The following is an 18,645-nucleotide window of genomic DNA, read 5'->3' as shown; positions in this document are numbered from 1 at the left end:
ACCACAGAAAGATCTCTGGAAAAGAGGGTCCTGCTCACACCTCCATTTTGGACGTCCACCTCTAAGGCTTTGAGAAAAGAACTTCGTGTTGTCTCAGCCACACCCTGTACTGTATTGTGAAATCAGAAAATGGATGTGTAGTAGTCCATTTTTAAATGCTACTGTATGAAGCAAGCCAAACCACACAGCAAGATGCAGCAAGGCATATCTGTACAGATGAAAGTACCCAACATTTAATAATTCTACTTTTAGCCTTTCTTTTAGAGCAGCTGTCTCTCATAAGAAACTTACCTATTCTTACCAGAATATTGATGAGAATCATACCTAAAGATCTGATGATCTTAATAATTTTGCCAAGGTGCTGGGAAGAGTGGAGTCTGCATCTAATGTATGGTGCATGCAGTGCCAGTGGAAAGTGGGTAAAATCCTACTGTCGTTTCTTAGCACGGCTGTAAGTGTTTTCAGGTTCAGCACTTGTAACCAAGCATCCCTACATCTTAAGCTTGCTTAGAACAACCACAGAAAAGGGCAAAACACCATGGCATGAATCTTTATAGTTTGCAGGGATCATTTCTAAAACTTTTTTGTAGCATGTACATAATAACTACTAACAAAAATGGTGTACAGGTATAAGTATGTATGTGTAAGAATGCACCCTTCTGGGGTGGCCAGCTGCCATTTTACATGAAGACCATAGCAGGGGAAACGGAAAGTCTATTGCAACAAGGTGACTAATACGTAAAGTCTCATCACATCTCATGAGGGAGCACGGGGGAGTGTCATACAGCAGGTTTCATTAACAGAGCATTGCCTTGTTACATAGTATGACCAAACAGAACCAAACAGAAAAAGACCCTTTTTTGTTTGTTTGTTTGTTTGATTGATTTTGAAAAAGACATTTTTAAATGAAGTTTCTTAGCTTGGTGATTTGACTAAAGTACATTAGAGACACACCTTTTGCAAATAAATATGGTATAAAAATCTATATTAGCCTGTACCTTGACCCACTAACAACCAAATATTTAATCTCTAACGATTCCTTGTCTAGCCACCGTGAGACACAGTGGAACAGAGTGTGCTATGTTTGGATATGAGGCACTGTACTGTAATGACAGTGTCGGATGATGATGCTGCACAGAAGAACATGTGGATACATCAACTGCATACAGATGAGCAGACGGAGAAACACAGGAAGCTCTGCCATAGAACTCCAGGGACCTGAAGTTCTCAGCCTGGCCAGACATGCAGAGGCAAGAATGGGAAACCCTATCTCCTGCAGCAGGTGAGTGCACTGGAAAGTTATATGTGAACATTCCTAGGCTGATGTAGGTTCTGTGTCTTACGATTGTTTACACTACCCCTGCCTTCTCATCTCACACTGAGAGAGTAACAGAGTAATATGTAAGTCAGGACAAATATCATGTTCTTCTCATTTCATAAAAAAATAAAAGAAAAGAAAATTAAAATAAAATTAAAAACCTAAAAGATTACCAGAGTAATATATAGGATAAACCACTTGGTATTAGAACCCTCAGAGAAATTGTGCTTCTGTTCGGGTTTTGTTCATTAATTAATGTATTTATTCACTTTACATTCTAATCACAGCTCGCTCGCCTTCCAGTCCTCTCTTCACACCACCCCTCCCCTCCCCCAACCCTTCTCCCCTGAGAAGGGCAGATCCCCCTCCCTGTGTACCAACCTATCGAGGCACCCCAAGTCACTGCAGGACTAGGCACATCCTCTCCCACTGTGGCCAGACAAGGCAGCCCAGTTAAGAGAACAGGATCCACAGACAGGCAAAAAAAGCCACAGCTCCAGTTCTCAGAGGACTTGCATGAAGATCAAGCCATAATTTTGCTATGTATGTGCAGGGGACCTAGATCTAGTTCACTTATGTTCTCTTGTTGGCGGTTCAGTTTCTGACAGCCCCCAAGGGTACAGGTTAATTTATTCTGTTGGTCTTCTTGTGGAGTCTCTATCCCTCTGGGTTCCTCAATTCCCCCCGCCCCCCAACTCTTACATAAGACTTTCAGAGCTCTGTTTAATGTTTGACTGTGGGTCTCTGCACCTGTTTTGGTCAGCTACTATGTGGAGTCTCTTAGAAGACAGTTATGTTAGGCTCCTGTCTGCAAGCACAACAGAGTATTATTAATAGTGTCAGGGATTGGTTCTTGTCCATGGGATGGGTCTCAAGTTGAGCCACTTGTTGGCTGTTCCCTCAGGCTCTGCTCCATCTTTGTCCCTGCACTTCTTGTAGGAAGAATACATTTTGGGTTGAAGGTTTTATGGGTGGGTTGGTGTCCTTATCCCTTCACTGGGAGTCCTGCATGGCTACAGGAGGTAGCCACATCAGGCTCCATATCACCCACTACTAGGAATCTCAGCTAGAGTCACCGCATAGACTCCCTGGAACACCCCCCATCCTCAGTCTCATGTCTCTGGCACCTCCTAGAGATGCCCCCACACTGATTTCTGAGGGTTGGGGGATCAGGTTACAGAGGTCCTGGGAGATCTAGTTGAGAGTGTGTTTCTGTTCAATGTTAAAAAATATATGTGGTATGTGTATGTGAATGTGCTCATGGTGTGTGGGTACAAGTGTGTGGTGGCATGTACAAGCACATGTGTAAGCATGTGTGTGTGTGTGTGTGTGTGTGTGTGTGTGTGTGTGTGTGTAAGTGCACATATGTGCATATGCATGTGAAGGCCAGAAGTCAATCTTGAATGTCATTTTTCTGAAGCTACCTGCCTTGCTTGTTGAATACAGGGTCTCTCGCTGATACCTGCAGTTCATGGTTAGGCTGGGCTGGATGGATGGCTGGCTGTAGGGATCTGCCTGTCCTCACCTCCCAGCACGGCCACCACACCCAGCTTTTTATGTGTGTGCTGGAAACCATACTCAGGTGCTCATGGGTCCATGGTGTCTACCTACTTCCATTTCTGAGCCAAGCAGCAGCTATAAAATTCCCCCTTCCTTTCTCTTCTTGTTCTGAGTATTCATCTTCCTATACGGAATGAACAGAGGTAAAATATCTTCTTCTACCTTGTCTCAAATAGAGGAAGAAGAAACTAAAGTCCCATCCGGGTGTCAGTGAGCACTAATGTCCACCGTGACTCTTGCCTCTATTTCAGCAGGACATGACAATATCAGATAAAAGAATCCATGTTTAACATTACTGTAGTAAAATCATGGAAGGAAAGGGGGAAGCAATGAATACTAATAAAAGCTGAAGAAGGAATCATGCTACAAATTCTCAAGTAGATTTGATGAATTTAAAATGGCAACAAAAATAGGATACTGTATTTATAACCATGAAGAGTTCTTTGGAAAAAATACCAATGAGCTTGAATTCCTTATTCTCCTGTTTTATTTTTAATGGTTGCTAGAAATGACATAATTGTGACAAATCTCTAAGCTTTCCTGTTTCTGGTAAACTTCTATATCACCTAACAATGTATCAAATTCTTTCCTAAATGTAAGTACTTAAATATTGTGACCAATTCTGATCAGTGTAATTAGCACCAGAAGAAGAATAAATAGGAAAATCAGCATGAAAGACAGCAGTGAAGGCAAACTTCAGGACAAAAGCTGAAGAGCGCACCTTTCACTTTCTGTGTAGATGAAACGTGAAATGACAAATGGAAGCTTCTGGTCTTTCCTCACAGACACAAAGAGCTGCTTAGTGTAGTCACTAGCTAAGCAATGCCCACTCAGGAAATGGTTCTCGTGGAAAAATGACAGTCTCCTCCATCCTAAAGAATTATGAGCGTTATATAATTTTGAAAAGATGCAAAGAGCTTCTAAGACAAAGTCAGATAGTGGATATTTCAGCTGGAAATGAGCTGCGCAAAGGCAGCGGGTACTGCGCAACTTGCCCCTTCTCCTCGCCAAGTCAAAAGAGATGCCACAGAGACCACAAGGAGAGATCTTGAGTCTGAGCACCACAGCCATTGGTGTTTGTGTTCAGCTCCCCCTGCAGCCCCACACACTGTGTGCTCAGAGCACAGAAGTACACAGCCGAGTCGCTCCAGTGCACAGAGGCTTTCTGCAGGTGGAAGGAAGAGTTACTCTTGCTGAACTCAGCCTCGAAGCTGTTCACTCCTTGAACCACTGGGTCTCCTGAATAGTACTTGAGGAGCAGCTGCAGCCCCTGCCGCGGGTACTGGACATACCAGAACAGATAAGGTGTCGCAGAGTAGGAATACTTGCATCTCAGCTGCAGAGAGGCTCCTTCAGAGACAGTGACGCGAGCATCGGGCTGTGTCACTGACTGAGCTTGGGCATCTCCTGCAAAGGAATATTAGGTCAGGAACTGTAGTGCAGACTTCACTGAGGACAGTCAGAATCCGGGGATACAGAGACCACAAGAAAGCTGTACTCACTCAGGACAAAGTGTATCCCCAGCACTGGGAGGAGCGCCAGGAGCATGGCTGAGCCTTGGGAAGGCTGCAGCTCTGTTGTGGAGGAACTCTGGAACAGGACAGGCAGGAAAGAGGCTGAGGAAAGCAAGAGCTTGAAAGCAGGTGTAGGGAAGAGTCTGCTGGAGAAGTCTCCCGCTCACATAAAAACTGACGCTGCAAACACGAGCCTGGAAGGTTTTGAATATCTGATTCTTGTCACTTGCCTTTGCTATATACTCAGCCAGCTGCAAGAAGGATGAGATGTGAGCAGGTGAAGATCTTCAAAGGAAGAAGGAACACTAGTGAGTGCAGCAGCGCCCTCTGGAGGCCATAGGAGGAAACAAATGTCTTGAGGGTCCACAGCCTGCCTCCTGCTATGCTCCTGTTTTACAAAGTAAAACTCCCACAAAGCACATTGTATCTTTTCCTAATTTGGTATATATTGGTTTTAGCATTTAGTGAAAGTGAATGGCTTGTTAATACTCCCTAGGAAACCAGGTTATGCAGTGTACCCCAGACTTCAGATGCAATTGTCTCAGGCTGAGTGTGAATGACCACCACAGCCATGGTAGTGACACTATATGACACAGATATTGCCCTTGGTAGATGCTCTGCAGCATGTTGCAGAGGCAACAGGAAATGCACAAAATTAGATTGCTTCTGCTATCTTTGACAAGTTGGGACTCCAGATGAGAAGGTCTTCTTACTAAAGAAACAACATAGAGACTTCCATGGCTGGTGACAATACTGCCCTCCAGTAAAGAAACTCTTGATTAGACACTTTAGCTTTCTGGGCCATTGGAATGCATTGATTAAGTCACAGTGTGTTTTTCTTTGCTCTAAGGAAGAAGAAGGAAGATGGGGTCTTCTCTCATCTGTTCCTTCCCAAAAGAATTGTCTTTCCTGGGGTAATGCTAGCAATTTGTGAATGTTTAGCCTATGAATGAGACTGTAGAGGGTGTGTGTGCCTGTGTGTGTGTGTGTGTGCGTGTGCGTGTGTGTGTTTCTTTCAAATTTCCCCATAACTTAAAGAACAACAGTATATATATATATTAAAAAAATAGAGCCAAATCCACAAGTGTTAGAAGAATGACAATCATCTATGAATTCAGACTTACAAGTACTTCCATAAGACGGAAGGAGTTAGAGTCATGTTGAAGGTTGGTCACAAAGAAAGAAGCACAGCAAAAACAAAGACCAGCAACTCATACTGGCTTTCAATTTACTGTGGCAATTTAAGAGCCCAGCGTGTGTAAAATCCAAGCCACCATATTGCCCAGAGCAGCACAGCTTTCTTGTCAGTGCTATTATACAGCAGGACTGTCTACTCTCTATGATGACAGAATTCAGCTCCCATAGCTGAAGAACATCAGAAAACCACTTGAATTACTAACCTCAGATTCTTATTTAAGAATGTTAATAAGTCAGCTAGGAGATGGCTCAGTACTTAAAAGCACTTGGCACTCAAATAGGAAGGCCTGTGATTAGATTTCCAGAGCTGTGCAAGGCTGGACAGGGCAGCATAAGTCCACAGTTTTACTTCTTCTAGAGTAGCACTTCTAAATCCGAGGGTGAAGACCATTCGGTGGATCAGAGGACCCACTCATAGGAGTCTCCTAAGACTTTCAGAAATTTCAGATATTTACATCACCATTCATAACAGCAGCAAAACTAGGGTTATATAGTAGTAATGAAAATGATTTTACGGTTGAAGGTCACCATAACATAGGAACTGTAGCAGCATTGGGAAGGTTGAGAACCACTGTTTCCAGAGCAAGATGGGTAGTAAAGACAGAATGTACTCCCAGGAAGCACTTGGGAGCAGCTAAGCTGGTGCTGAAGATGAGACCCTGTCTCAAACAAGGTAGAATGTGATGACCTCAGGCTGTCCTCTGACCAACTTATATGCACCAAGGCACATGAATGCCCTCAATCACACAGATGAACATACACATACACTGTACACACCACAGACACACAATACACACACACACACCATACAGAGCACTGACACCTATTGAATATTTGCCATACACATACATACACATCACCAACATCACACAGACACAAACACTTCACATGCACACACAAATACTAACATACATATCACACACACAACATACATACATACATACATACATGCATACATACATACATAGACACACAGCACCACAAGTACACAGAAAAAAATCCATGTGGCAAATATATATTATACATTACTTTAACTTTAAAAGTTTAAAGCTGTTGGGAGTAGTGGCACACGCCTTTAATCCCAGCACTTGGGAGGCAGAGGCAGGCAGATTTCTGAGTTCAAGGCCAACCTGGTCTACAGAGTGAGTTCCAGGACAGCCAAGGCTATACAGAGAAACTCTGTCTCAAAACACCAAAAAAAAAAAAAGTTCAAAGTTTATTTCAAATATCCAATGTCTCTTTAAAAGTATAGCTTCTTAATTGTGGACTCCTATAAAAATTTTACCATATATAACATATATAATGTTATTATATATAATATAATATATTTATATTAAAATGTTATTACTTATTATATATTATGCTATATAATGTGACATATAAGATATAATATAGCCATAATATTATGATAAATTTACATTATGATATATAAATATATAAAATATATGTAAATTTTTAAAGGAGCCCACAATTGAAAATGGATTTAAAAATTTTTAAAAACATTTTTATTGGTTATTTTATTTATTTACATTTCAAATGTTTCCCCTTTCCTGTTTCTGCCCTGCAACCCTCTAGCCCATCCCCCTCCTCTTGCTTCTAAGAGGGTGCTCCCCCACTCCCCCACCCACTCCTGCCTCACCACGCTAGCATTCCCCTACATTGGGGCATCAAGCCTTCACAGGACAAAAGGCCTCCCTTCCCACTTATGCTAAATAAGGCATTCCTCTGCTACATATGCAGCTGGAGCCATGGGTCCCTTCATGTGTACTCTTTGGATGGTGATTTAGTCCTTGGGAGCTCTGGGTGGGGGGTTGGTTGGTTGATATTGTTGTTCTTCCTATGGTGTTCCAATCCCCTTCAGCTCCTTCAGTCCTTCCTCTAACTCCTCCATTAGGGTCCTTGGGCTCAGTCCAATGGTTGGCTGCAAGCATCCACATGTGTATTGGTCAGGCTCTGGCAGAGCCTCTCAGGAGACAGCTATATCAGGCTCCAGTCAGCAAGCACTTGTTGACATCAGCAATAGTGTCTGGGTTTGGTGTCTGCATATGGGATGGATCTCCACGTGGGACAGTCTCTGGGTAGCCTTTCCTTCAGTCTCTGCTCCACTCTTGGAAAAACAGATTTTTAAAGAGACATTTTAAATAAGCTTTGATCTTTTAAAGTTATACCATATTTACATTGTAGCATTAGCATTACATCTTTGGGTACAAACAAGAAATGGAAGGTTATGGTTTTAATAGTGGTTATGTGTTGAGAAGTAAAGGGATCAGTTTGTAGTAGTTTTTTTCAACTTGACACAAGCAATAGCCATCTAGAAAGAGGGAACCTAGACTGGAAAAATGCATATCAATTCGCTTGTAGCCAAATCTCTGGAGCATTTTCTTGGCTAATGATCAACGTAAAAGTCCCAAACTCACTGTGGGCAATGGAACTCTCATTCTGGTAGTTTTGTGTTGTGTAAAAATAACAATTCTTCCTGAAACACAAGAATCAACTCAGTTAGCAGCGCCCCTCCATGGTTCTGTTTCAGATCCTGATTCTGGGTTCTTCCTTGACTTCCTGTCTTGGCTTCCCTTGATGATGGACCGTAACCCATGAGCCAAATAAACTTTTTACTTTCCAACTTGGTTTTGGTCAGATTTTACTACACTCATAGAAAGAAACCTAGGACAGTATGTAAAAACTGCTGCATAAAGACAGACTTCCAGCAAGGACAGAAGCTTTGGTATGTCAAAAGCTCCAGGCGGGAGGCAGTGGGTGTTTCAGTCCAGATCACAGAATCTAAATGGGCAGTCTCAATAGCCTTGGACTGTATAGCTTTGTTTTTACTTTAAAGATGCCTGTTAATGTTTTTCAGCTTGTTACAGTTTTGTATTGTCAATATTCCATTGAAAGACCATTCATATACTGTATAACTCAGCCATTCAAAGTGTATTCTATGATAGAGTTTTGTCAATAGCTATTACATGGAAATAGACATTTGTCCTATGTGGTCTATTGTAGTTGGTGCCTGTCACATGCTTTTGTATATTTCAAACTTCATTTTGTAGCAAAAGTCAGTATTTCATTTTTTTTCCATTGTTGTGACATTGTTTTCCATGGGTTGGCTACATTTTTACAGTCATCTATTGTCAAACACTGGGTTATTTCTACTTTGTGAAGTTATGGACACACTTTCATTTCTCTTTGGTATATTACTAGGTAATTAATTACTATTTTTCAAAGTAGCTTCAATATTTTTCCTTCCCATGAACAGTGCATGCTGATTTCAAGTTCTCCATGCTTTAGACAAAACTTGTTCTATTATCTTTATTTTATATTTTCAGTTTTCGTGGAAGTGATGTTGTCTTAGGGTTTTATTGCTGTGAAAAGACAGTATGGCCAAGGCAACTGTTATCAAGTAAAACATGTAATTGGGGCTACCTTACAGTTAATGGATATTACACATAATGGGCAAGTTTAGTCCACTATCATCATGGTGGGAAGCCTGGTAATGTTCAGTCAGACACAGTGCTGAAGGAGCCTGAAGTTCTGCCTCCTGATGCTCAGGCAGCAAAACCAGACTGGATGTATTCAAGACCTCAAAGCCCTGTCTCCACAGTATCATACTCTCACTAAGAAGGCAACACTTCCTCCAGTAAAGCCATGCCTACTAACAGTGCCACTCTGTACAGACAGTCACTCAAACACATGAATCTATGGGGGTGGGAGTACCTATTCAAGCCACCACCTGTGCCATATGTTGTTAGAGTTTAGTGTTTTCTATAATCTCACAGTTTTTAACATTCTTTCATGTGCTTATCAAGCATTTCCATAAAATTCTTAGAAGACCATCTATGCACCTTTTTGCTCATTTTTGAACCTAGGTTATTTCTCTGTTCATCACTAAGGTGAGGAGAGGCTTATGAATTGTGTTTGGAGGTGTGCTATCAGATAAATGAATTGTAAATACTTTTTTTCCCATTGTGGGGCCATTCTCATGTTATTAATAATGTACTTTGAACCATAAAGATCATTTTATCTGTTTTCATTTTTCCTTCCCACTCCAGTAAAATATCTAAGAAAGATGTGCCTACAACATTCGCAAGAATTTATACCATGTTTATTGAGATATGGTTTATAGCTTTGCTATTTTATTTTTAATCGAGGATCCATTTAGACTTAGGTTTTATGTATTGAATAAAATAAAGGTATCATCATAGTTTCACACAGGAACATCAAAATGTGTTCCCCAATTCTCAACTTCATATATAAAAACAAAACAAAACAAAAAACAAACAAGCAAATAACCCCCCCCCCCCAAAAAAAAACAGGATAGATAAAACAACCCTGAAAAAAAAACTTCTGGAGATATTACTATCCCTGACTTCAAGCTGTATTACACAGCAATAGTAATAAAAGTTACATGGTTTTGGTATAGAAACAGACAGGCTGATCAATGGAATCAAATAGAAGACCCAGAAACAAAGGCACCTACAGACACTTGATTTTTGAAAAAGAAGCCAAATTGATACAATGGAAAAAAGAGAGCATCTTCAACAAATAGTGATGATCTAGCTGGCTGTCAGCATGTAGAAGAGTGCAAACAATTCCTATTTATCACCCTGCACAAAACTCAAATCCAAGTTGACCTAAGACCACAACATAAAACCCGATACACTAAATCTAATAGAACAGAAAGTAGAGAATAAGCTTGAACTCATCGGTATGAGAGATGACTTCCTGAACACACCACCAAAGGCTCAGGCACTAAGATCAACAATTAATAAATGGGACCTCATAAAACTGAAAATCTTCAGTAAGTCAAAGGACTCCTTCAATAGGACTAAACAACAACCTACATATTGGAAAAAGATCGTCACCAACCTGTCATCTAACAAAGGATTAATACCTAAATTACATAAGGGACTCAAGAAGGTAGACACCAACACCAATAACCCAATTATAAAAGAAGCACAAGCCTGATAAAGCTGTCTCCTGAGAGGCTCTGCTAGTGCCTGACAAATACAGAAGTGGATACTCACAGTCATCTATTGGATGAAGCACAGGGTCATCAATGAAGGAGCTAGAGAAAGGACCCAAGGACCTGAAGGGGTTTGCAGTCCCTTAGGAGGAACAACAATATGAATTAACCAGTACCCCCAGAGCTCCCTGGGACTAAACCACCAATCAAAGAAAATACATGGTGGGACTCATGGCTCTAGCTGAATATGTAGCAGAGAATGGCCTAGTCGGTCATCAATGGGAGGAGAGGCCCTTGGTTCTGTGACTGTTCTATGCCCCAGTATAGGGGAATGCCAAGGCCAGGAAGCAGGAGTGGGTAGGTTGAGGAGCAGGGGCAGTGGGGAAGCGATAGGTGATTTTTGGAGTGGAAACTAGGAAAGGGGATAACATTTGAAATGTAAATTTAAAAATATTAAAAAAAAAAAAAACTCTTGAGGGACCCACGGGATATAGAGGAATTCACGCCGGAAATTAAGAAACATTTAGAGCTGGGTGTGGTGGCGCACGCCTTTAATCCCAGCACTCGGGAGGCAGAGGCAGGCGGATTTCTGAGTTCGAAGCCAACCTGGTCTACAAAGTGAGTTCCAGGACAACCAGGGCTATACAGAGAAACCCTGTCTCGAAACCCTCACCCCCCAAAAAAGATTAATAAGGGGGAACGCCAGGGCCAAGAAGTAGGAGTGGGTGGGTAGGGGAGTGGAGGGGGGAGGGTCTGGGGACTTTTGGGATAGCATTTGAAATGTAAATGAAGAAAATACCTAATTAAAAAAAAAGAAACATTTAGAGCTGAGCAGCAATGAAAATACTGCATATTAATCATGTAGGCTAGAGCTAAAGTACACTATCATGAAAAAGAATTGCCTTAACTCATCAAGAAATATAGTTCTGCAATAACAATTAATGACAACAGGCCATGGGTTGAAAGGAGAATAGGGAGGGGCTCATGAGAGGGTTTGTGGGAAGCAGCGGAGGAAGGAATGATGTAATTAAACTACATTCTCAGAAATAAACTAAAGCAACAAAGTATAAAAAAGAGAAGAGAGAGAAGTCCAGAGCTAAACAGAGAATTCTCAACAGAGAAATCTCTTGCCAATCAAAGTGACCTTGAAATTCCACCCTAGACCCATGAGAATGGCTAAGATCAAAAACTCAAGGAATAGCACATGCTGTGGAGGATGTGGAGAGAAGGAAACACTCCTCCATTGCTACGTGGAGTGGAAACTTGTAAAAAAGAAAACGCTCTGCAAATCAATGTGGCTCTTTCTCAGAAAAAACAAAACAAACAAAAACAAACAAACAAACAAACAAACAAACAGGAATAGTTCTATCTCAAGATCCAGCTATACCACTCCTGGGCATAAACACAAAAGATTCTCCATCATCCCACAAGGACACTTGCTCAACTGTGTTCAAGCAGCTTTATTTGTTATACCCAGAAACTGGAAACAACCTAGATGTCCCTCAACTGAAGAATAGATAAAGAAAATGTGGTTCATTTAAACAATGGAATACTACTCAGCTATTAAAATCAAGGACATCACAAAGTGTGCAGGCAAATGGAAGGAGCTAAAGCATCGTTCTGAGTGAGGTTACCCAGACCCCAAAGGGAATGCATGCTGTGTACTCACTTTTACCTGGATAGTAGCTATAACGTTCAGGGTAGCCCTACTTTGATCCACAGACTCAGGGAACCCAAAATAACAAGGAGGATGCAAGGGAGGATGATTTGATCTTTATCAGAAGAGGAAATAAAATATAAATTGAAGGTGAATGGATAGAGGGAACTGAGTGAAAGGAGGCAGAATGGGAGATTGCGTGTGGGGAGAGAGAAGGGAGGTATCTCTAGGGTGTGGCAAAGACCTGCACTGGGAGGGGAGCAAGGTGTCTATGTGTGTAACTCTAGTGTAGACTCCTAGCAGTGAGGATATGGATCCTGGAGTGGCCACTTCTTGTAACCAAGCAGGACTCCCAGAGGGGATAAGGACAGCAACCCACCCACAAAAACTTTGACCAAAATTTGTCCTAACTCCAAGATATTCAGGGACAAAGATAGAACAGAGACAAAGGGAGTGGCCAACCAATGACAGCCCCAAATTGAGACCCATCCCATGGGCAAAAACAATCCCAGACACTACTAATGATACTGTTATGCTTGCAGACAGGATCCTGGTATAACTGTCCTCTGAGGGGCTCCACCCAGCAGCCAATGGAAACAAATACAAAGACCCACAGCCAAACATCAGATGGAACTCAGGGAGTCTTGTGGAAGACTTAGGGGGAAGGACTGGGGGACCCAGTGAACACAGGAACTCCACAGAAAGAGCAACAGAGTCAACTAACCTGAACGCTTGTCGGGGATTTCAGAGACTGAAGCACCAACCAAAGAGTACACACGGGTTGGAGACCTAGGCCCCCTGCACATAGGTAGCAGAAGTGCAGCTTAGTCTTCATGCAGGTCCCCCAACAACTAGAGTGGCGGCTGTCCCTGAATCTGTTGCCTACCTATGGATCCTGTTCCCCTAACTGGCTGTCTTGTCTGGTCTCAGGAGGAGAGGATGTATCTAGTCCTGCAGTAACTTGATGTGCATGCACGGGGTATTTGGGGAGGGTTTATACTCAGAGAGGCTCACCCTTCTCAGAGGAGAGGGTAAAAGGGGTCTAGGGGTAAAATTTGTATGAGAGGGTATTCTGAGAGGGGAAGCTGATATTGGGATGCAAAGTGAATAAATAAATAAATACATTATAAATCATCACCATTGTCATCATCATCATCATTATCATTTCTTCTGTTTTTAGTCTTGTGAAATTCACAAGACAAACTTTGCTCTATTGTCCAGGAACTTAAAACTGTCTGGGGAAGATCAAATTCTTTACTCTCATACCTGGATATAACTAGGAACATATGTGAGTAAAAATTGCCCATGCTTGAATGGGGCATTTGAAATGTAAATGAAGAAAATATCTAATAAAAATGCCTTAAAAAAGAAAATGTGGTACATTTACACAATGAACTACTACACAGCTATTAAAAACAATGAATTTATAAAATTCTTAGGCAAATGGATGGAACTAGAAAATATCATCTTGAGCGAGGTAACCCATTCACAAAAGAACACACATAATATGCACTCACTGATAGGTGGATATTAGCCCAGAAGCTTGGAATACCCTAGATATAATTCACAAACCACATGAAGGTTAAGAAGGAAGACCAAAGTGTGCGTACTTCAATCCTTCTTAGAAGGGGGAACAAAATACCCATGGAAGGAGTTACAGAGACAAAGTGTGGAGCAGAAACTGAAGAAATGACCATCTAGAGACTGCCCCACCTGGGGATCCATCCCATTTACAGTCACCAAAACCAGTACACTATTGTGGATGCCAACAAGTGCTAGCTGACAGAAACATGTCATAGATGACTCCTGAGAAGCTCCACCAGTGCCTGAAAAATACAGAGATGGATGCTCATAGCCATCCTTTGTGTGGAGCACAAGGTCCACAATGAAGGTGCTAGAGAAAGCACCTGAGGAGCTGAAGGGGTTTGCAGCCCCATAGGAGGAACAACAATATGAATGAACCAGTACCCCCAGAGCTCCCAGGGACTAAACCACCAACCAAAGAGTACACATGGTGGGACTCATGGCTCTAGCTGCATATGTAGCAGAGGATGGCCTAGTTGGTCATCAATGGGAGGAAAGGGCCTTGGTCCTGTGAAGCCTCTAAACCCCAATGTAGGGAATGCCAGGGCCAGAAAGCAGGAATGGGTGGGTTGTTGAGCAGGGGGAGGGAGGAGGGGACAGGGGGTTTATGGAGGAGAAACCAGGAAAGGGGATAACATTTGAAATGTAGATAAAGAAAATATCTAATAAAAAAGAAAAAATTGCTTTCTATTTTAATGATTTTCTGTACTGTGCATTAGTATCCTAGTAAACAAACTAAGCACCATTATTAAAAGATAAGAATCTTTCCATTATGAGTATTCTCTATCAGTTGCACTGAGAGGCAATCTAAATGGCACCTGGCAGTCAACTCTAGAGTCTTGACATCTAATTAGTTACTCTCACAAAGACATCATTCACCATGCTGTAGCCCTCATTGTATGTTTTAGAAACAGGATTTCAGGATGCTTTAGAATATCTGTCTCTGAAGCATAAAATATAGGAAGCTCCTGGTCCCAACAGAGGGAAACACATCTGTCTCGAGCCCTGGTCTCAGGTTTATGTGCAGGCTGCAGGTGCCTGGGGAGCACTGTGCACTGACTGCGCAGAAGTACACGGCTGAGTCCCCAGGATGGGCAGCTGTGAGGTTCAGAGAGAGTTGTTTGTCTTTCTTGTTCAGTAGGACAGTGAATCCTTGTCCTTCGTTTATTTCCGTACTTGAGAAAACCTTCATAAGCAACTGAAGACCTGCCCCCGGCTCTTGCTTGTACCAGAAGAAGTAATAACTGTTAGGGTCTGTGTAGGTGCAGATGATAACGGCACTGTCTCCCTCCCGGACACTCAGGTGAGGAGGGCGCTGCTCCACCTGCTCGCCTCTGCTCACACCTGTGCAAAAGGAAACAGCAGAAGACCATCAGGCTGCCAGTCTCCAGACATTGCTTTCCTCCCTACAGTGATTTCAGGCAATCTAGAGAAGTCCAGTCTGATTATCTCCACAGACTGATAATGAACACTGACAAACACCTTGTTCCCCAAAAGCTCTCACTCACAGTTCAGCTGCAGCCAGAAGCACAGGAACAAAGGTCCAGTCACTGTCTTCATTGCGCTCCCTCCAGACTCTGACCTTTAGCCAGACAGGATGCCTCTGTGATCACCTCCACAACACGGAGGCATCTTCAGCTGTGTGCACAGAGGGCTGCTCTTACAACAGGCAAGCCAAAGTGTCTTTGTGAGTTTGCAGGAGCGGTGATGCTCTGCCCCCTAGTGGACAGCTTCTTTCTGACGCACCAGCTGCTCCAGTCCTCTTTATAACATTACTTTTTAAAATCTATTTATTTTTTGCTTTTATTCAAAATTTGTCTTACAGTTATAGAATGCAGAGCTGAGAACTGATTGAATGTTATCGACCTAGAGCACACAGTTTCAAATATTTCTATAATCTTAGAATAAATATTTTTGAAACATTCTTGACAGTCTCATCCATCATATAGAATATTTAATACCAAGTAAAACTAGAAAACATTGAGACAAGTACTCCATTAGTGGATTTCACTGTTCTCCTGTTTTCCCAACATCCCAACATGCTCAGGATACAATGCCTGTTTAGACATTAGTCACCCCAAAATATACAAATTTGGAATTTCTGGAAGCAGTGAGAAACTGCATAGTGAAAAGATTTTAAAATTGATAGTGATCAGAAAAGACAAATACACAGAAAAGGGACACACCTGAAGGGAATGCAACACTTTTGAGCAACTGACCCTTGAAAACACAAACACACACACACACACACAGAGAGAGAGAGAGAGAGAGAGAGAGAATAGACAGAAGGGAGAGAGAAAGAGGTAGACAATTTATACACTAAACCATATTCCTGTCTGTATAACTGCTTTTAATGTATCTAAAAGATTTTTATAATTTGTGACTTATTTTTCATTTTATTCTAGGAATTTTAAAATTCTTCCATGCTTGTTTTCAATGAATCATTGGCCCTTTTCCCATCGTCATGTAATTGTGCAGTTTCTCTTGCTATCAAATTCTCATCCTCTCCCACCACAATCGTATAAGAAACAAGCAGTCATTTTAACTCTTTTGTACTTGTTAAGGCTTATATTATGACCAGCAATATGATCTATTCTAGAAAACCTCCACATGCTATGAGAAGAATGCGTACTCTGTGCTCTGTGAATGTCTGTTAAGCCCATTTGATCCATGGTGTCTTTTAATTCTGATATTTCTCTCCTCGTTATTAGTTAGCATATTCTTTGTAAAGATGAATAGGGCTTTGATGATGTGATGGTGAGCATAGCTACCTTTCAAAGATGTTTGCAAATTTCATAGGTTCTCTTTTTTTCTCTGTGTTTCTCTCTCTCTCAATATAAGTTTTAGCTAAAAATGTTTAAAGCAGTTTGCAGTTTTAAAAGAAAGATTTATAATTATAAATACTTTCATTGGAATAGCAGAGTGAAAATTCTCTTTTGAGGAGACCCACTTATACCCCTGGGGAACTAAGCTTCAGGACGGCCCATGGGCATATAAACCAGACCCACCTACAGCTCCCAGGAACCCCTTGAATTTTGCTTCAGAAGTCTAGCATACAGAGATTGAAGGTAAGAAAGCTGGATTCCTATGCTTAGACATGCCTACCCCACCCCGAAACTTAGTAAACAAACACAATCCATGGGCCTCCTCCAGAAAAGGACTTGTCTTCCCCTCTTAGATGTACACAATTCGGAAACTATCCTCCAGTTCCTGGCCAACCTGATGTACTAGAACCATCTAAAACCTCTAGGAACTTTGTTCCAGGAGCCCAGGCCACACAGCCTTGGTAACAAGTAGGCTACTGACTGCTCCAGCTTAGGACAACATATGCCTCTCTGGAACTTTCTGTACCAGCCCCAAGTAGGAAAATTACTCTCCCTTAGTCTTCTCCTGTACATTAGAAATATCTCTGCTAAGAAGAAAGGTAGATTGAACAAGGATGATGGGATGGGGAAGTAGCAAAGGAAGAAAAAGAAGAAGGAAGAACCATAACCAACAATGTACTGTAGATGTGAAATTCCAACACAGAAACAGAAACAAGATGTGAAACCAAGACATAGATCTGTTCCACAAATTACTAATCTCATACATACACATCACCTGGAAGAAATTCTAGACAAAGAATTCAAAAGAGTGATTATAAGTATGCTTAAACAATTCAATGAAGGGCTTCCCTGATCTCAGCTCTACTACCACCCACTGCCGTCTTACCTCCCACCATGGCCCTCCTGGACTCCAGCCGAGTCCTCTCCGGGATGGCTGCTGCCTTTCACCCAGGTCTTGCTGCTGCAGCCTCTGCCAGAGCCAGCTCTTGGTGGACCCATGTCGAAATGGAACCTCCAGATCCCATCCTGGAAGTTATAGAAACCTTCAAGAGAGATACCAACAGCAAGAAGAGGGACCTGGGAGTTGGTGCCTGCGGGGATGATAACAGAAAGCCATATGTGCTCCCCAGTGTTCGGAAGGCAGGGGCCCAGATTTCTGCAAAAAGTTTGGACAAAGAATACATGCCCATTGAGGGACTGGCTTAATTTTACAAGGCTTCTGCAGAACTAGCCCTGGGTGAGAACAACGAAGTGTTGAAAAGCAGCCGGTTTGTCACTGTGCAGACCATTTCCAGAACTGGAGCCTTAAAGGTCAGAGACAGTTTTCTGTCGTTAACAGTTGTCCTCGAGTTTGTCCTCCTGGTGTGGAGCAACTGTGTCAGCAGACTACATTACAGAAATTATGCTTTACAAAACCCAGAGGTCTGTTGCCACTTCAACAGGGACAGCAGAGGATGTCTTGTCATTGCTGTTCTAGAGCCTAGAGTTTCATCCCGTTCTACTGCTTGGTTGACCTTCAACCTCATCCTATCGGGAGTTATCGAAGAATGGAGAGCATAGTTGTTTCTGCTCATGCCATAGCCTCCTCTCTCATCAAAGAGCCATGGAGAGAGGGACCCTGCCCTTGATTTCAGTGTCCTCTTCAGGGATTGATTGGCTCCTACTGGGATGGGGCTTCTGCCCAGCTTCACCTCTCCATTCATCCTGGTTGCACAGCCTGTCTCTTCACATGAGTCAGACATCCAGAGTAGGGTCAGAAGGAGATACTCTCGGGTTTCTGTGCTGCCAGAATGGCTCAGACTCCGCCCCTGGGAAAGAAAACCACCATCTGCTCTAATCATGTAGACGTACTGCTGCCTGGTTTCTCTGTTACAATAGAATTAGTTTAGACACCCCCCCCAATAATTCAGCGAAGACATGAATACATTCCAGAAAAGTAAAAACAAAAAAACAAAACAAAACAAACAACAAAAACAAAGCAAAGTAAAACAGAGAAAAAAAAAAAACCAAAGAGATGAATAAAATAA

General features: G+C 42.1%; 1 pseudogene, 2 gene segments (V, D, J or C) and 1 further gene; 1 reads left to right on the top strand and 3 right to left on the bottom strand.

The window, feature by feature from the left end:
• The window catches only part of Tcra (T cell receptor alpha chain), a 1,796,232-nt gene that overhangs the window by 925,177 nt on the left and 852,410 nt on the right, over positions 1-18,645 (bottom strand).
• On the bottom strand, positions 3,992-4,426 carry Trav9n-4 (T cell receptor alpha variable 9N-4). The segment is given in 2 exon segments: positions 3,992-4,285; positions 4,381-4,426. Coding segments are annotated over 2 exon segments (340 nt in total).
• On the bottom strand, positions 14,847-15,353 carry Trav3n-3 (T cell receptor alpha variable 3N-3). The segment is given in 2 exon segments: positions 14,847-15,137; positions 15,302-15,353. Coding segments are annotated over 2 exon segments (343 nt in total).
• Positions 17,464-18,510, top strand: Gm3922 (predicted gene 3922; annotated as a pseudogene).

The sequence above is a fragment of the Mus musculus genome, chromosome 14, assembly GCF_000001635.26.
Source record: "Mus musculus strain C57BL/6J chromosome 14, GRCm38.p6 C57BL/6J".
Classification (NCBI taxonomy): domain Eukaryota; kingdom Metazoa; phylum Chordata; class Mammalia; order Rodentia; family Muridae; genus Mus; species Mus musculus.
Note: the sequence above shows the minus strand (reverse complement) of the source record. Positions and strands in the feature narration are given on the sequence as shown.